At 46.1% G+C, this 18,871-nt stretch overlaps 1 protein-coding gene and 1 pseudogene across 1 annotated transcript in view; both read left to right on the top strand.

The window, feature by feature from the left end:
- Positions 1 to 18,871, top strand: part of CDH13 (cadherin 13) — a 1,023,179-nt gene that overhangs the window by 1,001,343 nt on the left and 2,965 nt on the right. Inside the window, exons 12-13 of the mRNA XM_015083822.3 lie at positions 6,966 to 7,199; positions 10,271 to 10,489. Coding sequence (XP_014939308.2) covers positions 6,966 to 7,199; positions 10,271 to 10,489 — 453 coding nt within the window. The remainder of the gene's footprint in view (positions 1 to 6,965; positions 7,200 to 10,270; positions 10,490 to 18,871) is intronic.
- Positions 11,175 to 18,567, top strand: LOC106985615 (H/ACA ribonucleoprotein complex subunit DKC1-like; annotated as a pseudogene).

Here is an 18,871-nt window from a genome sequence, read left to right as displayed (position 1 = left end):
CTCTGTATCCCCATTTCCCATTTTGGGGAATAGCAAAGCCGGCTGCACAGCCCCCACCCCCAGCTGGAACCCATCCCCCTGATGCCCCTCCGCCCCCACCCCTAACCCCGCTCCTGCGTCCAGCCCGTGACCCTGCATCCCGACCGCGCTGGCGCCCAGCTGTCTTCCTGCGTCCTCGTGCCTCATTCAAGTCCCCTCCTCCCGTGCCTGCAGCATCGTCTGCCTTGATCAAAGCCATTCCCCTGACTTCTTCCCACAAAACAGCCCCACGACTTCCTCCTTCCAGAACAACCGCCCCCTCTCCAAAAGTATTCTCAGTTCCTGCACGCACAAATGCTGTCTCTTCGCAAAGCCTTCCGATCTGCCACCAGGCAGTAAGTTATTCCATGCCACAAGCTTCCACGACACCTTATCCTCATGTCTTTCCCCACTTTACCGTGCTGTCCCGCATCGGTGTATGTATCCATTCCTGCCACACCGTTAGCATCTCCAGAGCCGGCATCCGAGCTGTTGATTTCCGCGCAGATCCGGCCAGGCACACATGGGGCAGAGTCCCCAGTGAATGGTTGCTGACTGAATGAATGAACAGAGGCATTCCTGTTTCACCACAGCCTCCAAATCAACTCTTCCCCTTTTTTCCTTTCCTCTGAAGTTAGCAGAATGGAGACAAACAAACAAACAAAAGACCAAAATGTTGAATGCTTTACGAACCACTCAGACTGCAGATTACTGTCTCCAACTCCAGGCATGTTTAAGGTTGAGTTATGTGAATAATTGCCTCAGGTGCACGTGAAGCATTACACGTGGAAACCTGCCATTGTATTTTGCAAACCTATTTTCTGACCGGGTTTTGGGTTGGTTTGCTATTAAATTTTTCAGAATGTAAAATGGAACTGGCAAGCTCTGCATTAACACAGCAACTTTTTTAAATGCTTATGGATTTGAAAGCGACGAGATTCTTGGCTTATGGGGCACAGCCCAAAACAGATACGTAAATAAGTGACACTGAGAAGCCACCGCAGACACAACATCAGCTGAGGAAAACAATACAAAGGATAATCTTATTTAGAGGAAGCGGGGTTCACTCTCGCTTCTAAGCAAAGGCGAAGGTACGGTAGAGCCCTGTTCGTATGAAGAAATAGATGTGGCATTTCTTTGCTCATAGCTGCTTAGCGAGGGTTCAGCAGAAGCCCAGGAACACAGTAGATGGCCACCTGCACACCTCTTGCCCCTGCAAACAAGCCTCAGAAACCAGCTGGGGTGCCTTCCTTCTCTCAGGAGCCCACATCTGAACTTGGGCTCCTCTTACGTTGACCCGTCTTCCTGATTTTCCTCCCAAAATTGGGTCCTCAAGCTTCTTGACGCATCATCTGAGGTCTCTCTCCTTGACCCTGGCGTGGACTCCCTACCCTCAGCCCCAGTTTCACAGAGCCCATGCAATGCACCCTTTATTTCTCCTCTAGCAGGGACGAGGAAGGACGAGACTATAGACAAGGTCACTACTGCTCTCAGAATAGAAGGAAGATAGAGCTGGAAACCTATGGAAATGTAGCCATATATGCAACATGTACACAAAGAGCAATTCATCATTAGCTCTTTCCGGTCAACCTAAGTTAACTCAAAAAATCTACTGAGTACCAGGCCGGAGAATAGTCCTGATGCTCAGAGCCCACGGGGCTCAGGAATAAGCTTCCTGCTTTTCTCCCCTGTCTCTCTCTCTCCCTGCATTTTATTCTTCACATAGGCAAACTCACTTTGCACACTATTCCCCATCGAAAATCACTTCCACTCATGAGTCCCAAGGTAGGGGCCATGCTGCATGCCTGTAGACCCAGTTCAGGGACGACGTGAGACCAGGGACTAGAAAAAACCTACCACCTCCCTGTACTTTGCAGAGCTAGTTCTGAAAGTTCTTGTCCAGATCCCGGTGGTCTGTGTGTATGAAGCCAGCCCGTCCCACTGTGGTGAGACCAGGGACCCTACTCTTCCAAGGGGACGCTCTTGAGGACATACATTTGGAGCGCTGCAGCAGGTGAAAAACGTCCCTTCTATGCCCGTGTTCACAGCGGCATGATTCATATCAGACCAAGAGCGCCAACAACCCAAATGTCCATCAAAACACGGTCTGGCCTTGGAATGCAGTAGCACTCAGCCATAAAAAGGAAGTGATTCCTGCGACAACATGGATGAACTTCAAACCCATGATGCCAAGTGAAAGAGGCTAGACAGGGAAGGCCACTTACTCTACGATTCCATTTATAGAAACGTCCAGAAAACATGAATCTGTAGAGAAAGAAAGTAGATCAGTGGTTGCCTAGAGCTGGAAGTTAGGTATGAAGAGTTAAGTACAAGTGAGCCCCAGCTTCCTTTTTGGAGTGATGGAAAGGTTCTAAAATTAGGTGGTAGGGGTAAGCCCAACCCTGTAAATATACCAAATATCAATTCGTCATAAAAACAACCAAAGGAGTGAGAGAAAAGAAAGAGTTGCCAAAATATTTTTAAACCTCTGTATAACTTTTGAATTTACGTTTCTGTTTCTGATTATTACAATGGACATAGTTACTATAAAGAAAAAATTGTAAAGTATTATTTTAATGTTAATTACCTGGAGCAAAAATCACTAGGTTTGGTATATTTCTTTCTAATCTTTTTCTAATTATAGATATTTTAATTAGGATTACACTATGTGGGTTTTTTTAATGCTTATTTATTTTTGAGAGAGAGGCAGAGAGAGAGGGAGACACAGAATTTGAAGCAGGCTCCAGGCTCTGAGCCGTCAGCACAGAGACCAATGTGGGGTTTGATCTCAGGAACCAAACTGTGAGATCATGACCTGAGCCAAAGTCAGACATGTAACCTACTGAGCCACCCAGGTGCCCCTACACTTTGTTTTTAGTTGTGTCTCTTACCAATAATATATATAGATATGTAGATGATGTATAGATATGTAGCTACATAAATTATACATACACACACACACACACACATCTGGCGTCTAAATAATGGAATCTATCAGGAAAATCAGTATTTTTTGGCTAAAGTGGAAATCCTATTTGGTCAGGATTCTGAGTAAAACAAAATACTCACGAACAGAGGTATCCCAGACCAGCTGCCTGAACTTACAGCTGTACTTACAAGGTCTGCAATACCTTCTGTGAATGTAGGTGCCTTTCTCTGGAAGCAGGACCATGGCCTTCACCAAACTCCCAAAGGAGGACCCACCTCCCATTCCATTTAAAATCCACTGCCAGGAATGGTCCATCTCTCAGGGGCCTTTCTATCTTCTAACCTATGAAGACGGGAGCCCCGGCAACCACAGGTGATCCCTCCAGAGGATGAATGTCCTCTGATCCTTAAAGAAGCTACCCTGAGAACATGGCCCATGGGCTCCTGGCGGAGGGGGGGCTGCAAGGAAGAGGAATCATAGTTCTAGCTCCACATCCTGGGAGTTTTGCTCAAATTGAAGCTTTTTCCCTGCTGAAATCGAAAATCCACAGGAGAGGATTTCTCACCCATGCTTTGGTGCTGACATTTGGTCCTGCTGAGTAGGCCGCTGGGGACTGACGATGGCCAGTAGAAAGGGATGAGAAGGGGAGGGGGATTTTTGCCAAAACCCAGAAGCTCCCATATTTGCGGGGCCCCTGGAGCTATCTCCTAATGCCTTCTCATCCATTCTACCAAATGATGGCACTTCATCATGATATATTCAGAGTGGAATATATTCATGATATATTCAGAGAGGAAAAAAATATAATGGATTCCTCTGAGATGCTCGCTTATTCAATAAAAAAAAACGAAAAATAATTTTCCAGTTAAGAAGTTCTACCAAAGACAAGCTGACAGTGGAAAGCCAAGCTCAAAGTAATTACACATTTCTTTTTTTTTTTAACGTTTATTTATTTTTGAGACAGAGAGAGACAGAGCATGAACAGGGGAGGGGCAGAGAGAGAAGGAGACACAGAATCGGAAACAGGCTCCAGGCTCTGAGCGGTCAGCACAGAGCCCGACGCGGGGCTCGAACTCACGGACCGTGACATCATGACCTGAGCCGAAGTCAAACACTTAGCCAACCGAGCCACCCAGGCGCCCCATTTCTTTTGAATTCTCGATCCAACCAAAGTTGGTGGTGTGCCACCATGAGAAGTTGCCATCCTTCTGCTGGTGAATGACGTTTGTGTTTCGACGTTAGCAGCTATTTATTGGAATGCTTATTCTAAAACTCTCCCTGGGTGTCGATATATTTACATTTCCACCAGCCCCGCTAAAAAGTCTCTATTGTCACTTCTTGACTCACTGCCTGGCTTCCTTCCAGCTGGTTCTTCCATAGTGGAAGGCTCTCAGAGAGAAGTCATCAGTCCCCTTCTCCTTGCAAAATCCCGTGGCTTCTCTCTACCCCTTATCCTCTGGGGCGTCACGACACATTTCACTGCCGTCCCTTGCCTCCTCTTCCAATTTACGTCCCCTCTGTCTTCTGCAAGCCACCAGCCGCTCGTTAAACTCCGGGGTTTCCTCACCCTTCACCCCTTGGCCATTCTGCCCTGTCACGTCGCGTTGCCTGATGAGCTAGGACTATTTCAAAGCCTCTCTGCTGACAAGTCCTCCATCGCTACCCAGCGCTGGCGTGTCTCCTAAGCTCTGTGCGCTTTTACATGGGCGCACTGAATTTGAGGGGCTGTTCGCCCAATCAGAGCTGAACTCACGTCTCTGCGCTCCCCACTACCTTCCGCTTTTCTGCGAGCAGCCTCATCTGAGTGCATGATCACCAAGACAAGACGTCTCTTTCTTTCTTCCTTTTTCAATGCTTACTTATTTACTTCTGGGAGAGAGCATGAGCGGGGGGCCGTAGAGAGAGAGGGAGAGGGAGCATCCCAAGCAGGCTCCACGCTGTCGGCACAGCACCCAATGCGAGGCTCAAACTCAACAAACCGTGAGATGGTGACCTGAGCTGAAATCGCGAGTTGGACACTTAACTGACTGAGCCACCCAGGCGCCCAAAAAGACGTTTCTTTCTTATTCCAACTTGCCCACATCGTGACATCATGACCACCTATCGCTGGTCTCCCTGCCTCCAACGTCCAACATCTCCTGCCAGTATCACGTGTGTTTCCATAAATCAGAGCAGATGTTCTGCCGTCTCTCTGAAAAACCTCCGGTGACTTCATGTGGTCAAGGCCCCCTGTCCTGCCAGACACGCTCAGCCTCATCTCCTTGCCGTCTTGCCATGTGCTCTGCACTAGGGTGCGGCCCGTGATGGCACCGGATGACTTTGCATGTATCCACATGGACCAGCAGGCTTGTAGGAACTGCTATTTCTCACCTGCCTCTCTGGGTCCCCTGGGAGGCTGTCACCAGACAGCTTGCCATCTCCTTCTGGGTTGATGAGAGATTAGGCTTCCTGCCTGCCCTTGTTAGGGCACAGCTGCAGGCTACAAACTGCTGGGAAGCAGCTTGCCAGTGGCTCCAGGTTGTAGTCACCTGGTCCCTTTGGCTTAACGACACCTGCGCAGGGGCCACCTCTGCCTGCTCGCCCTTTTACTGTCTAGCTGATGGCGGAATAACCTGCCTGATTCTAAAAAGGTCTCATCATTTCCTTACCGGTGGAATCTGTCCGACCATGCCTTGCCTTGCACGTGATACCTGTACCCTGAGCTCAAATGTTCACCACCCTTCGAACCCCCACATGATTCATAACTCGACTTTAATCTTACTCTGCATTTCAAGAAATAAACACAGTAGGAAGTAAAATAACACTGGGCTTTTTAAGTACAACTGAGGATAGGAAAAATTAAACCGAGCCCGACAATTTAGGTTAGTAATAGTGCATAAAATTCGCGTACCATATTTGACGGGGGCGCCAAATCCTTTTTGGAATAGGGCAAATCCATACGCTTACGATGTGTGGCCTGCCAATTTCGATCTAACCTTTCTCACAGAAATTAGGAACTATTAACGAATGGTTTGTCCCAAGACAAAATCTCTAATGCATAGCTGATTAAAAATAAATTTAGGAAAAAGGAAGTAAAGTCACTCTGAGTCTTACTGAAATGAAACATTTTTTTCTTTGAGTGAAAGACACTATCACCTGGGTAATTAGAATGGCTTTTTAAAAATAATGTTCCCTCCAGTAAAAAACGTGGAAGTCGCGGAAATATTGAAAATGCAAGGCCTTAAAAATAAGACCCAAAGATTATATTACGGTCGCTTCATCTGTCCCAGTAGCCAGCTAGTGACTTTGTTTCTCGTCACTAACCTGACTTTCTAAATCTGTCCTATGCTGGCAGGCCAGCCAGGCCAGCCCCCCAGACCCATTTCACCCACAGAGGAAAACCCCAGATTAGCTCCTTCTCTCTCCAGTCAACTGGCCAGTCAAGGCAGAACTATTCCATACGTGCAAAACACAGCCTCCTCTCATGGGACCTCCATCCTCCCCTGTCCCAACAGCACATGTGAATACTCGGGTATTTAGATAAAGCTTTCATTTGGTAAGTGAGGACAGGTCCCATTTGCTATCTCCATTCTTTGCCTCTAATTTGTAATTATGGCTAGTGTGCTAAAGAATTAATGTATTTTTATTTTTTTTAATGTTTATTTATTTTGAAAGAGAGAGAATGCAAATGGGTTAGGGGCAGAGAGAGAGGGAGACACAGAATCCGAAGCAGGCTCCAGGCTCCGAGCTGTCAGCACAGAGCCCGATGTGGGGCTCGAACTCCGGAATGGTGAGATCATGACCACGATGGCTCGACCGACTGAGCCACCCAGGCGCCCCCGTGTGCTAAAGAATTTAAATCAGAGGTTTTATATACGAGAAAAGGCTTTTAACCTCTCGACTTTATACAGATGCATAAGCTATTGTCTTCAGTCCTGTTCGAAACCTGTTAGCAGGTGGCCAGCACACTGGAGGAAAGCAGGTGACAGAGGTCTCTTGCAGCAGCTCCCTGCTAACACCTTCACTCTCTGCCCCATAGGCAACCCTCCCGCTACAGGCACCGGGACTTTGCTGATCACTCTGGAGGATGTCAACGACAACGCCCCCTTCATCTACCCCACGGTGGCTGAAGTCTGTGATGATGCCAAAAACCTCAGCGTAGTCATTTTGGGAGCATCAGATAAGGACCTTCACCCAAATACAGACCCTTTCAAATTTGAGATCCACAAACAAGCCGTTCCTGACAAAGTCTGGAAGATCTCCAAGATCAACAGTAAGTCCAGTTACACATTCTGTAGCTGCTCCTTGGGCTTTGAAGCCTGGCTTCCCCAGCCTGCCTCCCTTCCCCAGACTCTTGCTCCCTCCTACTCGCTCCTGGTCTCGAGGGGTTGATTTCAAGTGATTCACACCCTGTCGGTGCTGACAGTTTCCCCACCAGCAGATGAACACAATCTGCACAAATACATATCGGTTTCTTAAAAATGCAAGCATCAGAGTTTTCTCTTTTGTTTCTTTTCTTATCTCTTCTGTACTCTACATGGTGTATTGTATACCCTATACCATACGCCCTATACTGTAAGTGATTTCATCTCTGATCATGATCTCACAGTCAGTGAGTTCAAGCCCCGTGTCAGGCTCTGTGCTGACAGCCCAGAGCCTGGAGCCTGCTTCAGATTCTGTGTCTCCCTCTCGGTCTGTCTGTCTGTCTCTCTCTCTCTCTCTCTCTCTCTCTGTCTCAAAATAATAAATAAACATTAAAAAAATGTAAAGAGTCTCAGCCTCTGACCCTCCATCGTCCACTTTACACTGCAGACCTCCTCAAAATTACCTTCGTCTTTGCAACAACCGTGGCTTACACGTTCCACCGTGATATCACCGCCCAGCCGTCCTGTCCCTCACTTATGACACATGCAAGCCCCGTCCCTTCTACCAGTCTTTCCGTGTGGGAAGGCAGAATTCGGAACTTGGCCCAACATGTCCCATCTGCCTTCCTAAGGCCGCAACACCAGGGTGCTGACCGAGGTACATTCCCCGTATCCACATCACTGCGCCCGCTTCCCTCCCCGAGGCAAATGTGAGCTCACTACCGAGTTCCCCTGGTTGTGCAATGAAGTAAAAAACCAGGATCCACGCATGTGACCCACACTCTGTCTCCGGTAGTGAACTTCTCCTGCAGCTGACCCAGCCAGGGTACCCTCCTCATCCACCAGCGGTAGACTTTTCGAGAGGGATGGGGAATTACGCATTTCATTAACTTCTGGAAATGTACAGTTGCGCATAAAATTTTCTATTAAAACATCTCGTATGTATTGAATGGCCTTATCTCATATCTCATTTTATTAGTGCCTTCCTTTTGTTATTGATTCCATTTGCCTGTTTGTCTATTTTATTGCTTTTTTAAGGAATGAGTTCTGTTACACTGATTATTTTTAATTAAAACAACCGTTCTCTTGTCTGAGGGGCTGATGCTTCCTTTGCTAGTTTTTGTGGCTGTAGCGGATTTAAATAACCATCACCAGCTCTTTCCAGAAAGTTCCAGCTGGAACTTCTTCGAGTGTCTCGTCCACTCGAGGGAGATGGGAGAATGTTCCTTTCGTTATCTTGCCACCTCACTGGGGTGACTGTGTACATCGGTTATTTCTGCTGCTTCTCCTTCCTGTCAGGATGACACTTCATCTGTTTCTGCTTCCGTGTCATTGCTCAGTCTTCCTCATGGTTTTATTTACGAGATGAAGACTTCTCAGTCCTTTCCCTTGTCCTAGTTTTTTTTTTTAATACCTAACACCGTTCATGCCCAGAAAGAGGCAGTCAAAAAAAATTGTGTGTGTACATATATATAATATATATGTTACATACATATTATATATAACATACATATAATATATACAACATACATATGATAAATGTTATATATTATACATATGTTATATATATGTTATATATTTTTATATATATGTTACATAAAATATATATATCATATATATGTTATATATATAAATGTTCTATATGTGTTATATATGTTATATATATAAATTATATATATGTTATATATGTTATATATAATATATATGTTATATATGTTATAATATATTTTATATATATTTTTAGATATGTTGTATATAATATATATGTTATATATATTATATATGTGTGTGTTATATATAATATATATGTGTGTAATATACATATATCCCCAGTCATCTGACTGACTTGAAAACAGAATAGTCCGAGGCTAAAAACAGTGGCCATGTGGGGTGGCCATTTTTGCATGCTGCCCAAGGCCTGCCTCATAGCACATATTCCCACTAAACAAGGGCCTAAAGTTCAGTCCCTGTGCTGGGGTTATGCTGCGGGCTCCCACCCAAATCCAGAGCTATGGCTGAGGACTAATAAAGACGTAGACTATAGAACCCCAGGGCAACACATGTGGGTCCTGCCCACATTTAGAGTAAATGGATAGTTTGGGTTTGGGTAGTTTTGGGGTTTTTTTGTTTTGTTTTGGGAGTTTTTTTGGTCTAAGAATTTATTTTGATTATTTGAACTTGGATTCTTAAGTAAAAATGCTCTGAGCCGATTATTTCTTTTTTTTCTTTTTTTGTCTTTTTTTCTTTGTTCCAGCTCTATTAGAGTTGAGCTGACAAATAAAAATTGTATATATTTAAGACGTAGGGTGTAATGATGTGAGAGTGGATTTTTACATCAGTTTGTTTAGATGTTGAATGTGATCTTTGCAAAGATGGTTTTATCAGTACCATAAATTTGCAGGGGGCAGTTTTTGGTATGCAGTCAGCTCCACAAAATGGGTCCCTTTGAAACAGAGAATAATAGCACTGAGCCACAGGACTTCTTGGCAGTGGAATGTTCTATGCGACGCTGCCCGACGCAGTGGCCACTCGCGACATGAGGTTGCTGGACACTTGAGATGTGGCTGGCACAACTGAAAACCCAAATTTGGATTTTTATTTGCTGTTAATGAATTTAAGTTTAAAAATTTTTTTTAATGTTTATTCATTTTTGAGAGAGATGGAGAGACAGAACGTTAGTAGGGGAGGGACAGAGAGCGAAGGAGACACAGAATCCGAAGCAGGCCCCAGGCGCTGAGCTGTCAGCACAGAGCCCAATGCGGGGCTCGAACCCACGGACCGTGAGATCATGACCTCAGCTGAAGTTGGACGCTTAACTGACTGAGCCACCCAGGTGCCCAAATGAATTTAAGTTTAAACACTCCCAGGGTTATAAACCAACGTGCAATGCCTGTTTGTTGTGGTTTGAGTCACCAAAACCCGACTCTTTTATTCGGGGAAGTCTAACCCTCTCTCACAAAGGTCCTCTGGTCCCCCACAGATACGCACGCCCTGGTAAGCCTCCTCCAAAACCTGAACAAAGCCAACTACCACCTGCCCATCATGGTGACTGACTCAGGGAAACCGCCCATGACGAACGTCACAGACCTCAGGATACAAGTGTGCTCCTGCAAGAACTCCAAAGTGGACTGCAACGCGGCGGGGGCCCTCCACTTCAGCGCGACCTCGGTCCTGCTCGCCTCTCTCTTCAGTTTGGCTTGTAAGTAGCCCGAATCCAGGGCGCACACAAGTACGAAAACGCAACTTCCCCAAAGCCACTGCTTCCCGTATATCTGTCAGCATGATTCATCCCAGAGGAAGCATTCGTTCTTGGGTTATGTCCATATAATAGAAAGTATTACATGTAAAAGGGTTCCAGCCACTCCAAGGAAATGTGTGAAGACGCTCAGTGTAACCCACAGACCGGGTGATGGGAAAAACTTCCTGCCAGCGCCACTGAACTTAGGCTAATAAGAATGCGCCACATTAGGTCTTCGGTCCGGCAGGGCCTCATTCCTCTCTGCAGTGTGCAGAATTCTCTTTTGCAAGGTTAAAGTAGGTATCGTGCCTTTTTAAGAGCAGTCATGAGAATTCATGGATGGAGCCTGGGCCGTAGGAAAGTAGAGAAATGCATATTGCACGCATACTTTCACTGACTGGTGGTAATCTCAGTACTATAATGATGTATTATTTTAAACAAATGAATGGTTTGGCCAAGTAATATAAATGTGAGCATTGAATGAATAGATGTATGTCTCAAATATTTCCTTTGCATGGAATGCTCTCCAACATAAACCTTAGCAATCATTCACATACAGGTAATGCCATTCAGACCCACTTGGGCTCTGGTATTTATATTTGGAGGAAGTTATCAGGTGGTTGTGAATTAGGAACTTGAGAAATTGATGGTTAGGAAAAAAAGCCCCAGAAGTTACTACATCCTGGTGACAGTGGTAAGTGGGGTCAACAGGAAGTTACACATTCCAACATCAGATATTTATTCTTTACAAAGCTCTGTGCTGAGCCAGCATCCTGGAGGCAAACCAAGGAGAACATCTTACAATGAGAAGTGTCTCATTGGATGGATGGATGGATGGATGGATGGATGGATATATGGATGGATGGATGGAAGGAAGGAAGGAAGGAAGGAAGGAAGGATAGATGGAAGAAAATATATTCTCTTTCTTTTCTTCTTTCTTCTTCCTTTTTATTCAAGAAATAAAATATTATAGGTAAAGGTGAAATCCCCTTTTTTCTCCCCAGTTTCATTTCCTATTCTCTCTCCCCAGAGAAAATACTATCTTGACTTAGAGTGTGTCCAGATGTTAGTTTATACATTTACTACACACACACACACACACACATACACACACACACACACACCCCACTTATAGTTCTATTTTGTGCAGTTTGTAAAACCTTATGTAATTCATATTATACTGAGCACGATGTTCTGTGACTTGCCTTTGTTCCTCCCCACATTACCTTTCCAAGATCGATCTACGTTAGTCTCGTTTGGGGGTTGGCACACTTTTACCCCAAAGGGCTGGGCGGCAAATATTTTGGGCTCTATGGACCACATCAGATCTTTGTCACTTACTCTTTTGTTGTTGTTATTTTGTTTTTTACCACTTTTTAAAAGACTGAAAAACATTTTTCAGAGCTTATTTATTTTGAGAGACAGAGCGTCACAGAAGGGGCAGAGAGAGAGAGCACGTGCACGCATCGGAGGTGCAGAGAGAGGCAGAGAAAGAGCATCCCAAGCAGGTTCCACAGTGTCCACCCAGAGCCCAACATGGGGCTCAAACCCACAAGCCACGAGATCGTGACCGCAGCCAAAACCAAGAGTCCACTGCTTACCCAACTGAGCCAGCCAGGCACAACAAAAGTTTGAGACCCAGTCTCAGCTCGAGAGCCACACAAACACACTGTGGCCCAACGGCCATAGTCACCCCTGCCCTAGTGCATTCATTCCAACTGCTAGACAGGATCCGTCGGATGAATCCTGTGGAGCATACTCCTCAATCAGCAGACACGCGATGATTATTTACGGTGCCCTTCGACGATCGACGCTATTGCAGTAACCTGGAATCTGTTTTCCACCAGCTTCTCAAGGGAGTGCTAGGCAGATGGCAAGCCCCGCGCTGGGTCTGGTTTCGAGGCAGAATTGGAACTCACATCTAGCAGAGCCTGGATAAACTAGCAAGGAGTAGTTCGCGTGTGATCGTAAAGAAAAAAGTGTTGTGTGGGTGCATGTGGGTGTGTACACAGAGAGGAGAGAAAGTAATTGAGTGGCCACTCACACACATCACCCACCATAAACCCAGTTACACGATAGCAAAGCCTGACTCTCGATGACGTTGCTTTGAAGAACCAAGGCACATGGCAGGATGCTGTTCACTCATCAGCTACTCTAGACTGCCAGGGGGGTTTTAAAATGGAGACTTCCAGGGTGCCTGGGGGGCTCAGTTGGTTAAGTGTCCGACTTCAGCTCAGGTCATGATCTCACGGTTCATGAGTTTGAGCCCCACGTCGGGCTCTGTGCTGACAGCTCTGAGCCTGGAGCCTGCTTCGGATTCCGTGCCTCTCCCTGACTTGTGCTCTGTCTCTCTCTCAAAAATAAAATAAATGTTTAAAAAAATGTTTTAGAGCAATCCTAAAATTTGTATGGAACCACAAAAGACCCCGAATAGCCAAAGTAACATTGAAGAAGACCAAAGCGGGAAGCATCACAATCCCAGACTTCAGCCTCAACTACAAAGCTGTAACCATCAAGACAGCATGATATTGGCACAACAACAGACACATAGACCAATGGAATAGAATAGAAACCCCAGAACTAGACCCACAAGAGTATGGCCAACTAATCTTTGACAAAGCAGGAAAGAATATCCAGTGGAAAAAAGACGATCTCTTTAACAAATGGTGCTGGGAGAGCTGAACAGCAACATGCAGAAGAATGAAACTAGACCACTTTCTTACACCATTCACAAAAATAAACTCCAATGGATGAAGGACCTGAATGTGAGACAGGAAACCATCAAAACCCTAGAGGAGAAAGCAGGAAAAAACGTCTCTGACCTCAGTCTCAGCAATTTCTTACTTGACACATCTCCAAAGACAAGGGAATTAAAAGCAAAAATGAACTACTGGGACCTCATGAAGATAAAAAGCTTCTGCACAGCAAAGGAAACACCAACAAAACTAAAAGGCAACCCACGGAATGGGAAAAGATATTTGCAAATGACATATCGGACAAAGGGCTAGTATCCAAAATCCATAAAGAACTCACCAAACTCCACACCCAAAAAACAAATAATCCAGTGAAGAAGTGGGCAGAAAACATCAACAGACACTTCTCTAAAGAAGACATCCGGAGGGCCAACAGGCACATGAAAAGATGCTCAACATCGCTCCTCATCAGGGAAACACAAATCAAAACCACACTCAGATATCACCTCACGCCAGTCAGAGAGGCCAAAATGAACAAATCAGACTATAGATGCTGGCGAGGCTGTGTAGAAGCGGGAACCCTCTTGCACTGTTGGAGGGAATGCAAACTGGTGCAGCCGCTCTGGAAAACAGTGTGGAGGTTCCTCAAAAAATTAAAACTAGATCTATTCTATGACCCAGCAATAGCACTGCTAGGAATTTACCCAAGAGATACAGGAGTGCTGAGGCATAGGGGCACTTGTACCCCAATGTTCAGAGCAGCACTTTCAACAATAGCCAAATTATGGAAAGAGCCTAAATGTCCATCAGCTGATGAATGGATAAAGAAATTGTGGTTTATATACACAATGGAATACTACGTGGCAATGAGAAAGGATGAAATCTGGCCTTTTGTACCACGTGGATGGAACTGGAGAGTGTGATGCTAAGTGAAATAAGGCATACAGAGAAAGACAGATACCATATGTTTTTACTCTTATGTGGATCCTGAGGAACTTAACAGAAGACCATGGGGTTAGGGGAAGGGGGAGAAAAAGGTGGGGGAGGAATCCCGACATTGTGCAGACAGAGTGTGTGGGAATTGTCCAGCTACATGATGCTATTGGAGGGGGGGACTCAACCTTCTGGGGCCCCAGGAGCTCTGACAGGCGCCTTATTCCAGCCACTGCCGCTTCCTGCTGCAGTGAAGGGGCAGCTCTGAGTGTGGACCAAACACGAGAGCAAGCTGATGGCACATCATCCCGAGAGACGAGGAATCGCTTAGGTGAGTTGTGAGGCCGGCACCTATATTCGGATGCTGTGTGTGCACCTGGGTTTGTTGTTGGGAATAGGGGGTCAGATGCAGGAACTTTGGGGGGGTTCATACTCTGGTGACAATGGAGTATGACAACGACAAGGATGAGAGCCACGTGCAGTGAGCCGTTTACGCTCTGGAAAACCCACTGCCTTCTCATGAACGGCTGCTTGTGAAAGACGATGAAGAGGAGGGCACTCTGCTGTGGGGCACAGATCACACGTGCAGGTGCCCTCCGATCTGAGGACGGCGTCACAGTCAATCAGGAGGTGGCGGTCATCACCACCGAGGGGGAAGCAGCCTGCACGGCTATGCATCAATGGCCGCAGCAGGGATCTCCGCCCATGACTGTGACACGGCAGCCAAGATCGAGAGAGTCATCATGGAGAGAGACACCGGCCCTTAGAAGTGGGGTTTAGGTCCAACGGCAGGTCAGAAGAGACTGATGGTCAAACAGGGCCTTCTGGATAAGCACGGCAGGCCCACAGGGAGCACGCCTGCCACCTGGAAGTGGGAGCACATGGACCACAGTGAGTCCGCAGAGAGAGGTGCGGGGCAAAGCAGTAAAAGCCCCACGAGGAGGGCCGCCTGGGTGGCTCAGCCGGTTAAGCGTCTGACTCTTGATTTCCGCTCAGGTCATGATCTCACAGCTCGTGGGTTGAAGCCCCATGTCGGGCTCTGTGCTGACAGCTCAGAGCCTGGAGCCTGCCTTGGGTTCTGTGTCTCCCTCTCTCTCTCTGTACCTCCTTTGCTCGCACTCTGTCTCTCAGAAATGAACATTAAAAAAAACTTTTCTTAAAAAACATAAAATGGAGACTTCCTACCTGTGCGTGTTGAAATACACATTCCCAGGCCCATCCAGCCTGTGGAACCCACATCCAAGGTGACAGTGGCCTCCACACAGACCTAGTGTGTGCATATATTTACACAGTATTTTTAATACTAAATACACGTGCCTGCTACTCCCAATCCATATATGAAAATCAGTACAACTTAACCTATTTGTGTAGACTAAAAGGAATATAAATAACGGGGCAGTACTTTCTTCTTATCAACAAGGAATTTTTCTGGGCCCCCTACTTTAGAAACTCAAGGCCTACAGAGGCCATTGGTGAGCAGGTCCCCAAAGATTGCCCACTTCTCTCTCAGCTGACCGCTAGGATCACAACAACTCCACGGCAGAATTGCCAGGTAACTCCTAAGGAACTCACGTTCATTTTTAAAAATTTTTTTTGAATGTTTATTTATTTTTGAGAGAGAGACAGAGTGCAAGCAGGGGAAGGGCAGAGAGAGAGGGAGACACAGAATCCGAAGCAGGCTCCAGGCTCCGAGCTGTCAGCACAGAGCCCGATGTGGGGCTCGAATCCATGAACTGTGACATCGTGACCTGAGCCAAAGTCGGACACTCAACCGACGGAGCCACCCAGGTGCCCCAGAGCTCATGTTCATTTTATACCCAAAACAGTGTCATCGAGAAAAGACAGATGCGTGCGTACTATGAAATGTCAGGTGTGCTGTTTGTTCTCACAAAAAGAGCCGTCCTACCTCGCAGCACTCAGCCTCCCCACTGTCGGTGAGGCCCCTGGAGGTAACGTCAAAATCATCCTCAGAAGGGAGCTCTGAATCTTTCTCCACAGCTGGAAAGGTACTCGGTTAGCCCTCTGATGTTTTGCACAACCCGGGTAGTATCAGCCCAAAAAAGAGTCAAGAACAGGTATTAACGCTCACCTGCTTGACTTCAGAAAGAATCTCCGTCTGTCCCTATATTAAAGGCATAAGGTTATTTAATACTGTTCACTTAATTAGAGCCTGCCAAATATAATGGTTCTTGTGGTATTATATACCTAGCCGGAGAGGTTCTTCCTGACAAGGACTTTGCTAATAAGATGTCTGAGGAGCTGGGTTAGAGCTAGCAGGAATAAGTAACCGTGGGGCATGCCACTCTTTCGTAAGAGCAGAACTCAAAGTGGCCAACCCACCTGTGTAGCTATTAACATGATACTGACGAGAGACTGCACAGAAATGGGCCTAAAACACTAAGTTAGGTGGAGGTGGTGGGGGAGTGGTGTTTACAAGCACTCAACTAGATTATAAAGTGCAAGGGTAATAACTTCCTGCCTCAGCCATAGTCCTTGAAAGAATTTCGGGATCTGGTAGACTCTGCTTGATGTTTCTTTGAATCAGGAGTCGGCAAACTACTGTCCAAGGGTCAAACGTGGCCCAATTCCTGTTTTTGTAAATAAAGTTTTATTGGAACACAGCCATAGCCGTTCACTTACACGTTGCCTGCCTGCTGCTGCAACACGGCAGAGTTGAGCAGGTGCCACAGAGGCTCTGTGGCCTGCAGAGTGGAGATACTTACCATCTGGCCCCTTACAGGAAAAGTGTGCGAACACCTCCATTACAGCATTGCTCATAAAACTGCAGTGAGCTCATCATACAACGTGGCGGGGGATATTTTTTTTTCTCCTCTCCTCAAATAATATTCGGATCCAGGTAGACTACCATTAACCAAACATCCTGATGTTCCATGGCTTTTTTGTTTCCTTCATTGGCCTAGAGATTTTATAGATGAGAAGGTGCTCTGAAAGTTCCCCGGGTGAGTAAGCAGTGAGGCCAGCTTCCACCATTAGACCGCCTCCTCATGGAAGAAAAGTAATGAAAACATTTCACCTTGTTACGATACCATAGAAGGCTTTATCGCAATGAGAAGTGAACCGAGAGGTCTGCACTTTCGTCTTTGACGGCTAAAACTGAAGGAAATAAAACTAATGACATTGAAAGTAGTAAAAAATGTAAATGAAATTAATTTTACTGCCAATTTTGTTGTTGAAGGTATCTGTTGATGGCACCGAAGAGATGCTTAAATGCTCCCCCTAGGACCCTCCCGACGAGGCAAGCTCACGTCTCTACTAGCCTATGTCTGGGGGGCGGTTCGCAGGGCTCTGTGTCGTGTGCCACAGGCAACTCCAGGGAAGCATATCATCCTCAAAGCCTTTTGAACATTGTTTTAGGCTTAATTAATCAGCAATAGCAAGAATATAAAAAGACAGTTCAGGTGAACCATATTAGCAAGTACCAAAATGAAATGTCTCTTCTTCGGCAAGGAGAGGGAATTGAACTGTAATCTCGATCACAGTGAAGAAGTTGAAAGACGTGACCAAGATGAGCAAAACGGCCACTGACAATACTTTTCATTCTAATGCTTTGTGTTAAGGTGTTCCTTGGATTCTATAAAATTCACCCATTTTAAGGGTACAGTTGGATGAGTTTTGTGTAGCCACACCAACAACCAAGGTCCGGCTGGCTTCTTTATGCCCTTTGTTCTTGATCCCCTCCCCTGAATCCAGACCCCCATTGATCTGCCTTCTCTGAGTGCTTTCTTGCCTTTTCTGGAATTCTCTGTAAATGGAATCGTACAGTCCGTGTCATTGAGTACATCAATATTTTGTTCCTTTTTATGGTGACATGTGTTATGGGCAGAGACAGGGCCTGGGGAAACACCAAACCCAGATGAAGCAGGCTGTCCTCTGCCCCCAGGTGGTTCTGAGTCATCTTTGCAGAGGATCTGTGGTCCCTCAAAGCGGTGGGCTCCACGGACAGTGACAGTGGACCTCCTAGGGCTTCTAAGTGCCACCCACAAACAAAGCCAAGAGCTTCACATAAATTGTGTAGACTATCTCATGTAATCAAGTCAACAGCCCTCAGAGGTAGGACCCTTCTGTGACATTCTAAATTCATTTGAACCGTGAGTGGAGACTTGTTTAATTTAGTAAGGTTTAAAAAAAAAAAAAACATTTAATGTTTGTTTATTTTTGAGACACAGAGAGACAGAGAGCAAGCGGGGAAGGGGCAGAAAGAGAGGGAGACAGAATCTGAAGCAGGCTCCAGCCTCTGAGCTGTCAGCACAGACCCCGATGCGGGGCTTGAACTCACAAACCGTGAGATCATGACCTGAGCTGAAGTCAGACGCTTCACTGACTTGAGTCACCCAGGTGTTCCTAGTGGGTTTTATTCAGTCAAATTTTTTTTGTCCTCAATGACCAAAATTATTTTAAGTCATGGTACCACACTGGAAAATATTTTTTTTTTAATTTTTTTTTAACGTTTTATTTATTTTTGAGACAGAGAGAGACAGAGTATGAACGGGGGAGGGGCCGAGAGAGAGGGAGACACAGAATCGGAAGCAGGCTCCAGGCTCTGAGCCGTCAGCCCAGAGCCCGACGCGGGGCTCGAACTCATGGACCGTGAGATCGTGACCTGAGCCGAAGTCGGCCGCTTAACCGACTGAGCCACCCAGGCGCCCCTGGAAAATATTTTTAAATAAAATTCAGGATGCCATTTAATCTGTTCCTT

This window comes from Acinonyx jubatus, chromosome E2, assembly GCF_027475565.1.
Source record: "Acinonyx jubatus isolate Ajub_Pintada_27869175 chromosome E2, VMU_Ajub_asm_v1.0, whole genome shotgun sequence".
Classification (NCBI taxonomy): Eukaryota; Metazoa; Chordata; class Mammalia; order Carnivora; family Felidae; genus Acinonyx; species Acinonyx jubatus.
This window is presented reverse-complemented; position numbering and strand designations above follow the sequence as displayed.